This window comes from Dysidea avara, chromosome 5 (genome assembly GCF_963678975.1).
Source record: "Dysidea avara chromosome 5, odDysAvar1.4, whole genome shotgun sequence".
Classification (NCBI taxonomy): Eukaryota; Metazoa; Porifera; class Demospongiae; order Dictyoceratida; family Dysideidae; genus Dysidea; species Dysidea avara.
Genome location: NC_089276.1, coordinates 3,579,943 through 3,590,593, shown reverse-complemented (window position 1 = coordinate 3,590,593; position 10,651 = coordinate 3,579,943). Strand labels below are relative to the sequence as shown.

Genomic DNA, 10,651 nt, shown 5'->3' with positions numbered 1-10,651 from the left:
TCACAACTAGTTTGACTGGTTTGCTTTGATTTCAGGTGAAATTTTACCATATTTTCACAAGTTTAATAGCAAAACTGATCTTGGCCTGACAAAGTTCAGTATTTTATTCGGAAGTAGCTATGGCTAGCTTCTCCACAAGGTGAGAGGGGGGGGGGGGGGGGGGGGGGGGCATTTGCCCCAAATGCCCCATCCTGGATCCGCCATTGGTGAGCAGGGTCGCCAGAGATGTCTGGCCCAATACGCAAGCTGATTGGTCCGTCGAAGGCGCGGCTTTTAAGATACACTCAGGATGCTGAAAAGCTTCTTTCGGCACCTATTAATGACAAAGAAGTTGAAGAAGAAGAGATAAATGTAGAGGAATTAATCGACCGTTTTTCCACTAATATTTCTATTTTGGAAAGATGCAACCACGATTGGGTCTCGCTGTTGAGGGAAATGCATGGAGAAGCCAAGGATGCAGAAGAAAAGGAACAGACACGAGTTGCCGAAGGTACTGAAGGATATGTTGAGGTGTTAATAAATGCTAGTGAGGTTGTAAGTCGGCTTAAGAGTAGGCTTCAGGCCCGTAGCCAGGGGGGGTTCGGGGGGTTCGGAAGAACCGCCCTCTTGGGAAAAAGGTCCACAATTTCAGTAAAAAGGTCCACAATTTTAGCAAAAAGGTCCACATTTTTAGTATACAAGTCCAAATTTTCAGTAGCAAAAGTCCATTAGCTCCAGTTTAATAAACACCACTAATAAGAAGCTAAATTAAGTGCTCCGAGTAGCTGGCTCATTCAGTGCTTGTAATGCAATGCAAGATCGAGATACTCTAATAGAGCAGTCAACCACCCTAATAGAACAATCACTCTAATAGAACGGTCACAATTATGTTTTCTTCTAAAATCTGTATGTAATTACTTAATTTATTTACAAAACCATGTTTGTTGCCTTAACTAGAACTTTCATAATATAAAAATTTTGGTGGGCAAGCCCCCCCATGCAGAGCCCATAAATAGCATCCATGCTTCAATGCACGATCCAACAGAGCGCTCAATCTTTCCCATTCTTATTCACTGTGACATTCCAATATATTATAGACACAGATGGTATAATTACAGTAGTATAGTAGAGATATTTCCCAGATGTCATCCAAATAGCTGGTCTTAAGCCTACCTAAAAATTGTTATTTTTATTGACTGAAATGCCACTAAATTCAACCTTTTAGTGTCTATTTTCAAGAAATTTCCTGGGGGGGGCATGCCCCCAGACCCCCCTAGTTTCAGCATGCTTCGCATGCTGGGTGTGCTTCACATGCTGGGTGTGCTTCACATGCTGGGTGTGCTTCGCATGCTGGGTGTGCTTCGCATGCTGGGTGTGCTTCGCATGCTGGGTGTGCTTCACATGCTGGGTGTGCTTCACATGCTGGGTGTGCTTCACATGCTGGGTGTGCTTCACATGCTGGGTGTGCTTCACATGCTGGGTGTGCTTCACATGCTGGGTGTGCTTCACATGCTGGGTGTGCTTCACATGCTGGGTGTGCTTCACACACCATAATGTAATCCATATAAAAAGGGCCTCAAAAAAGGTCCACTTTTCTTCTAAAAGAACCTACCCAGATAAAAGTCTTGCTACGGCCCTGGGCTTAAACGTATTGAAAGAAAAATTGAACAGCAGAATCAATTTTTAGAGACCCAGAAAAATCTCTCAAGTCAAGCAAAGGTTAGCAACATAGGTCAAGACACTAACATTAAGGTCAATCTGCCAAAATTGCAGCTTCCTTGTTTTGACGGAAATGTACAGCAATGGCCTGAATTTTGGGACATGTTTAAGACATCGGTAGATGAACAGAACTTGCCCAAAGTATCAAAGTTCAATTACCTAAAAAGTGTTTTGAAGGGTACAGCAGCAACAGCTATTTCCGGTTTGTTGATTGACAACAAAAATTATGACACTGCAATTGCTTTATTGAAGGAAAGATTTGGTAGAAAAGAGGTGATAGTTGAATCGCTATATGCGAAATTACAAAGTTTACCAAGGTCATGTAATAAATTTACAGAGATACAAAAAACTTATGATTGTGTGGAAAAGACACTACGGCAGTTGGAGGCTCAAGGTGAGAGCATAAATAATCAGAGAATGCTAATACAATTAGTGCTTTATAAATTTCCAACTGAAGTTGTTGTGAAATTAGAAGAAACAAAGAAACCTACTGATGTTTGGGATATGAAAATGTTGCGATCAGCAATTTTTCAATTTGTTAGCATCCAGGAGAATGTTCACCGGTATGCCATTAATTCTAAAAGTTGTTTGGACAAACCAGTCCATCAGGTCACAAATGTAAAGGGTTACCATCCAACCAATAATATCCCTGCAGAGGTATTCAGTAGTATCAGTGATAGTAAGAGTGTTCGAATAGTAATGCATCCCTGCATTTTCTGTAAGGGTGACCACTATAATGATCAGTGTGATAGGTATAAGAATTTATCAGAAAGAAAGCAGAAGTTGAGTTCTGATGGGAGATGTTTTATTTGCTTGAAACCTGGACATGTTGTCAAAAGTTGTCCTATTTCACAGAAGAAAGCTTGTGATCATTGTGGGAAGAAAAGTTACCACAACCATTGTTTATGCTCTGATAAATTTCCAGAAGGAGTAAACATGTTTTGTGTTACTGAGCATAATAGGGCTTCATATGTTGCTGATAGTTCAAGTTTACCTTCTGCAAAGAACAGTTTACATGATGAGTCTAGTCCTACTGAACAAACAGTTGGCTTTCATGTCACTCATACAATGTTAGCTTCGAATGAAAGAGTACTGCTACAAACAGCAATTGTCCCCATCCAAACTTCTGATGGGCAGACTTTGATTAATGCTAGAGTGCTATTGGACAGTGCAAGCCAAAGAACTTTCATGACCACCAAATTTGCACAAAAATTAAAGCTACACTCAGAGCATAAAGAAAATCTTTCAGTTTCTACATTTGGAGCACAAAAGGCTAAGAATGTTGACACATATGTTGTTACATTTAAGGTAAAGGTCAATGATGGTTCTTTTATGACACTGTCTGCCAATGTGCTTCAACAGATCACTGGGTGCATTCAAAGAGGACCACTGTTACAAAAGGATCTTGAGTTTTTAAGATTGATCTCACCTGACCAGCTTGCTGATTCTATTCCTAATGTAATGGAGACGACAACTATAGATGTGCTGATTGGCTCAGATTTTTTTTGGGAAATTGTTGGGGGCGACAAAGTAGTTTTGCCTTCTGGGATGTTTATGTTGCCCTCAAAGTTTGGATACATAGTTACGGGCAAATGTCCAGGAGGTGACCATAATTTGCCAATCAGCACATTGTTTGTATCTACAGTTAATTTTATGTTGCCTGGAGCAACTTCACATTGTTTATCTGGAACATTTGAACCTGTGGATAAGTTGTGGTCCCTTGAAATCATTGGAATTGCGGACCCTATGATAGAAAGTGATGACGATCTAGCATTACACAAGTTTTGTGAGAGTGTTCGGTTTGAGGATGGGAGGTATCAAATTAAATGGCCATGGAAAGAATCTAATGTATGTTTACCTGATAACTATCTTCTTGCTTTGAGGAGAATGAAATCATTGGTCAAGCGTCTTCAGTCTGACCAAGTACTTCTTCGAAAGTATGATGACATAATTTGTCAACAACTAGACAGGGGTATCATTGAAAGGATAGACAATTCTGTATTAAGTGGTACTAGAAAGCATTATTTGCCTCATCACCCCGTACTTACACCAGCTAAGGCCACAACCAAAGTTTGTGTTGTCTATGATGCATCAGCTAAGTCTCAAGGATTTGTAAGTAGTCTGAACGATTGTTTATTTCGTGGTCCAGTGATATTACCTGATCTGGTTGGGCTTCTGATACGATTTCGGCTACATTCAATTGTCATCCTTGCTGATCTGGAAAAGGCATTTCTCCAAATAGGAGTTCAGGAAGATGAGCGAGATGTCACCCGATTCCTGTGGTTGAAAGATATAAACAAGTCTGATGTAAGTGATGACAATATTGCTGTGTATCGATTTTGTAGAGTCCCCTTTGGGCTGATATGTAGTCCATTTTTGCTCGGTGCTACACTTAAACATCATTTACTGAAAGAAGGTACACCTCTTGCTCTGGATATTATGAGTAATATCTATGCTGATAATGTACTTATTGGAACTGATTCTGTAGAGCAGACTTTCAGTATTTATCAGGAAGCAAAAGAAATTTTTAGGAAAGCCTCCATGAACTTGCGTGAGTGGAACTCAAATGCAGTAGAATTTTTGGAATTTCTTTCAGCTGATGAGAGAGTTTCTTCAGCTGATGGCAAAGTAAAAGTACTTGGTCTTTTGTGGAATGTAAAAGATGATTTAGTACATATTCCAGGAGTGGACAGAGTAATGATGGATGGCGTTGTAACAAAGAGGGATGTTCTTAATATTGTGGCTAAAATATTTGATCCGCTTGGACTTGTGACACCAGTGACCTTTCATGGAAAGGTATTTTTGCAGACATTATGGAAACTTTCTAAGTCATGGGATGAACCATTGTCTGGTGATCTTGTTAGGGAGTGGAATCAAATACTAAAGATGTTGATCTCTGTTTCCAATTTGAGCATCAAAAGACTTGTGGAAAACCAGAGTAAAGGGGTTAATCAGTTGCTGGTGTTTTGCGATGCCTCTACTACATGTTATGCTACGACCATTTATCTAAGAACTTGTGATGGTACAACTGCAAAGACAAATCTTGTCTTTGAGAAGATGCGTCTTGTTCCTACTGGAAAAGAAAAATCTAAATCAAAGGCTAAACTTAAAAAGTTTACCATACCACGTTTGGAGCTGCTAGCAGTATTAATTGGAGTGAGAGCTGTTAGTTTTGTTGAGCATGAAATGAAGTTGAGTATTGAAGAGAAATTTCTTTGGACTGACTCTCAATGTGTACTGCACTGGATAAAAACCACAAAACCGTTATCTGTATTTGTAGAGAATCGTGTAAAGGAGATCAAATTACACAGGGACGTACTTGAGATTTCGCTATATTGCTTCTGGTCACAATCCAGTGGATTTGGCCACTCGTGGACTATCAGTGAGTGAGCTTTGTGAATGTTCACTATGGTGGCATGGCCCTTCCTGGCTGGGAACTAATCATTTATCATGGCCTGCTTGGAACCTGCCAGAGATTACTGTGGAGAAGTTAGAACAGATTGAAACTGAAGTAAGAAGATCCAGATCATTTATTGAATTGGCCAATGTTGCTGGAGTTGACCAACCTGATGACAAGCAACTGTTTTTATTTGGGTTGAGGGAACCATTTTACTCTTCTCTTCGAAAGTTGTTGAGAGTGTCAGTGTATGTATTAAGATTTATTAAACTGAAAGTGTGGAGAAAGATTGATGGAGAGAGGTTCAAACACAGGTTAATGGCAGTTGTTTTAGAGAGTTTAAGTGAAGGTTTTATTTCTAGAACTGAAATCAAAATGGCCTCAATTTTATGGATTTACTCTGTTCAGCAAAGTTATTTTAATGATGTATTTCTTGCTTTGAAGAATAATAAGAAGTACTGTTTGCAAAAGCAACTTGGTTTGAAGACAGATCAATTTGGAATTTTACGATGTTATGGACGATACTCCAATGCTGATGTTAGCGAGGAAATGAAGCATCCCAAGCTACTTCCACGTAAATGTTTTTTCACACAACTTGTTATTCTAGAAATTCATGTTCGTCTGATTCATGCAGGTGTATCACATACTCTCAGCCAACTAAGAGAAGAATTTTGGATTCCCCAAGGAAGAGCAGAGGTCAGGCATGTACTGCATCAATGTGTAGTTTGTAAACGTCATAATGGAAAATCCTTTTGTTTGCCAAATATGCCACCATGGCCCAAAGAAAGAGTATCCAAGTCAGACCCATTTACATTTGTTGGATTGGACTATCTTGGCCCCATTCAAGTTAAGGAAGGCGATGCTGTTGAAAAGATGTGGGTATGTTTATTTACATGCTTGGCTGTAAGGGCGATTCACTTGGAGCTTGTGAAGGGACTGTCGGGTCAATTGTTTCTGGACTGTTTATGCCGATTTATAGCTAGAAGAGGTAAACCAACTCAAATATTTTAGATAATGCTCCTCAGTTCCGTTTGGTGAAATCTGCTTTAGATCAACAGTGGCTGAAGGTATATAGAGATGAGACAGTTGTGAGTTTTTTCTCGTATGAAGGAATCCAATGGAAGTTTACAACAGCATTGGCCCCTTGGCAAGGGGGTTTCTATGAATGACTTGTAGGAATGGTCAAGAGAGCCTTAAGAAAGGGAATGGGCCGGAGAGTATATTATATTGGGATAAGCTCATAACATTGTTGACCGAGGTGGAAGCCATCATAAACACCCGCCCTTTGACCTACGTACATGAAGATTTTCAATCCAGCTTTGTTTTGACTCCTTCTCATTTTTTGACGGGAAGCTACAACAATGCTATTCCTTTTGACACAGATGATTCTGATGAATATATTCCAAAACTAGATTCTGCTCAGGAATTACTAGTATACTGGAGAAAGAACCAAAAACAGTTACAAATGTTTTGGAAGTCTTGGATACAGGATTACTTGTTAAACTTAAGGGAAACCTTACCACTAAATCATAAAGGTCCCAGGTCACAAGTGTTGCGACAACCACAAATTGGCGAGATTGTTTTAGTAAAGAATGAACATATACCACGCAGGGCGTGGAAATTAGCAAAGGTTAAAGAACTTATTTTAAGTAGAGATAATCAAGTACGTTCAGTGAAGCTTTAATTGCCAAATAAAGGTATTTTGGATAGACCGATCAGTCATCTTTATCCCCTAGAAATACCATCGGTAGTGAACAACAATGATCCACTAACAATTGAGGCATCTCCTGGTGCAGATATTGATGATCAGCAGAAACACGGCAGAAGAAAGGCTGCTATTAATGCTCGTAGAAAGATTACTGAACAGTTGCGTACTGATGCAGTCGTTTCATTTTCAGTGTGTCGGGAGTGTCATGAAGAGAACACTGACTAATTTATTGTTAATTATGATGTCATTATTATAATACGTAATTGTATGGTTGCTATATGTACCACTAGTTTTATATGAAAATTACTTGAGAGTAAAATAATGTTAGTAGTTGGTTGCTCGTTGTTTGTCTCTTCTTCGTGACACAGGTATTGTAAACAACAACAACAGCATCACTGAGCATTTAACCTGGTAACCAGGCTGGTACACACATATAGTTACAATGCCTTTGTCTGAACCATGAAAACTTGTTTCATACGCATATTATGCACAAACTCATACACGTTAACATCTTGTGTCACTGCCATACGCTGCAGCATAGTATCCAGTGTAATGTATGTACCACTACGACCCACACCAGCACTAGAGAATAAATCACAAACACAATCATGTCTACACTGCCATTTGAGCATACTGTATACATCACAAACAATGAAGGATAAAAATTTGGTGGTGAAATTGTGGAATTTCAAGGAAATTTGCCAAACTTTATTTAATTTCACCAGTTGCTTATGAATACAATATTTTTCAGTCATGCATGTAATCTATCAATCATGTGAGTCTTGTGTATTCCAAGAAACATTTAACACTACACACATCATTTCACACACATTTCTATTCAGCCACAATATAGAGGTTGTTTTCTGTTACAAATGAATACATAGCTACGTACATACATATTACACTACCACACAGAGACTACAGACTCAAACTATACACAGCATCTCCATTTATAATCTTCTTTGATAATACTGTACTGTAGTCCTTTTGCAAGAAGATCCCCAGGAGGATGGATAGATAAGGGACAATAGCAGTAAGACATGGAGAAAACAGCAGTAAAGTAAATGTGTATGCATGCTGTAAGCCATGTGTTTGTTGGCTAGCAATGCCAATACCATGGAACCCAGGGGTGCCACTATGAGGAAGTTAGTACACGCACATGCACATACACACGCATGCGTGCACATTATACTACACACACATGCCCGCACGAGCATACACCTACACATGCGTATATGCACCCACATGTACGCATGCACACTACACGTATACACAGTATACACACGCACATGCACTGCACTACACACACGTTTATTAATAGTTATACAGCTGACAGATTCACTTTAAGGTGTTAGCTGTGAATTTGGACATGTCTGATTACAAACTGTAGTGTAAACTAGACTGCATGGATAAGAGAGCTAAGATCTTAAGTATGGATAAGAGAGCTAAGATCTTAAGTAGCACTGTATATATGTGCTAGTGTTGGGCAGTATACTAATACCAGCATTCCTAATACTGTATGCATTTAATTAGTGCAAAACTAAAACCACAATGATGGCATTGTGTAATGAAATGTGTGGGTGAAAGCAGTAAATGTTGTATTTTTCCAGCTGCTATTTATGTTCAGTTACAAGTTACAATCTACTGTATACAAGCTGTTACAAGTAAACAAGGCTTCATAAAATTATTTTTTTCAGTGGGCATCTAGCATGTTACAAGTGCCTGGCAGAGCATGCACAAATGTATTAAAATGGTAACAAGACCATCTAGTTCTTCAAGTGATGGTGATGTTCCAGGCAGTAATCATCAGTCTGGACTTGGCTTTGAAGCTGGAGCTGATATGGAAGGGAAGAGGCCAGACTCTGTGATTTGTCGAAACTGTAAGAAACCTGTTTTAGCAAAAGGTGGAAATACATCTAATTTGTTGTCACATTTAAAACTGCATCATCCTTTGTTGCAGCAGTATCCAAGTTTAAGGCTGGTAAATGAAGTCATTTTCAAGTGACTCACTTTAGCAAAATACTGCACCTGTATTATACTGTATACCTATACTGTATATGATGCCTTCATGCCAAAGTATATAGTCACCAAAGTGGTAGCAACTTATCAACTCTGTGACATACTGCTTGACAAAAGATGCAATGCTAATATATTCAGTTGAAAAGGCTGGTTTTAAGAACCTGCTGAAGACATTTGACTCTCAGTATGAGTTACCCAGCAGAAAATACTTTTCTAACACAGCTTTACTGCATTTGTATACCAACATTCGACAATCGGTTAAAGCTGAACTTAGCACAGTTAATTACTCCTCTGTTACTACTGACATGTGGTCAAGCCATTAACTTCAGCCTTACCTAATCTACACAGTTCAGTACATTTGGGGTCTTAAAACAATCTGTATCTCCCTCAGAAACATACTGGAGAGAATGTAAGTGATGCTCTGACAGAGTTGTTGAAATCATGAAATTTAGAATCCAAGAAGCAAGTGTGTATCACTACTGATAATGGTTTAAATATGATAAATGCTGTCAATACTCACCTAAAGTGGACCAACTTTCATTCTTTGGTTACAATTTAAACCTTACTGTGTGTCTGTGGAAAACTCATTGAAGAAAGGCGCCCACACTTCCAGAGCTAAGGGTCAATCATATTCTTTCCAATTTTGCCATAGTAACCACAACTTTTAAAACTTGCACAAAAATAAATTGTTGTCTAAGAGAATGAGGTGAAGGACATGAAACAACTTTAAGGATGTTACATTTGGAAGTGATTCTCTAGGAGGATGTCGAGAATGCTCTAAACAATGACGTTAGTCAGCAGTATTGTCACCCGGAAGCTATCCTCTGAGACAGCCTGGACGTCAGTTGGTTTTTCTGCTTACTTTAATTACTTATTTAATTCTAGTAATAGCTGTTGCAACCTTGTATGACTTGATGCATCCTTAATATGCTCTCCAGTCCCTGCATAGTGTTTAAAAAGCTTTAACACGTATATTTCATGTAGTGAAGTGTCTGAATGCTCTTTCGGTTGTGTCCCCTTGTTGAACTAGCCTCAAACAAGTCATGGCAGTTTGCCAATGTGACAACAAAACAGAGATGGGAGGGAATGAACGTTGGAAAGGTATACCAGCAAATCTGGCAAATGAAGTAAAGTTGTAGATATATTGAAGTTGCTTCTAGAATCATGGAAGAAAGATATGGGAGTGGAGCACTGCTTGCTATTCATCATTTTCACGTGCAAATGTAAAGCTTCAAATGTTGTCAGAAAATTTATTTTTGTAACTGTCTCTTGTATCGTCCTTTGTAATTTCATTCGATCCATATCTGTATTATTCGCAAATAAGAAAACAATATTCAGAGCTTAGTAGTCCAGGAGAGTTTCTGATAAGAGAAACAATTCCTCTTTGCAGTAAAAAAGCAGCATGCAGTAATTTACCATAAGCTGAAAATGTCTAAGAAAGTATCAGTGATTTCTGTGCCATCTGACCACAGTTGTTACAAGCTGGTAGTGATCATTGTGATTTGTACAAGAGGTGGTTACCAGGAAGGTTACATGCTGTAGTGATGGAAAATGGCAACAATGACGTTTGATTTTAATTTCTTATTTATTCATCTTGATCGCAAGTTGATGATGTGTTGTGTCTGTAATGCAAGCAGTGCATGCAGATTGGTTGAGTAATTAGTAATGACAATTTATTCACTACACATAGTTAAAATTAAGGGATGTTGCAATGTGTAGTTATAGTATTTATGAGCAAGTTACAGTGCAATTATATTATTGTGTATGGTATGCCATTCTGATCTGAATATATTATAGTACTGCTGTGCACCTCAAGACCTAATGGATGG

General features: G+C 38.7%; 1 protein-coding gene across 1 annotated transcript; it reads left to right on the top strand.

The window, feature by feature from the left end:
• Positions 1-1,800: 1,800 nt before the first annotated feature.
• LOC136256533 (uncharacterized) lies at positions 1,801-7,028 on the top strand. The gene is made up of 4 exons (XM_066049513.1): positions 1,801-4,930; positions 5,010-5,409; positions 5,730-5,791; positions 6,832-7,028. The coding sequence occupies exons 1-4, from the start codon at positions 1,801-1,803 to the stop codon at positions 7,026-7,028; spliced, it is 3,789 nt and encodes a 1,262-aa protein (XP_065905585.1).
• The last annotated feature ends 3,623 nt before the right edge of the window (positions 7,029-10,651 follow it).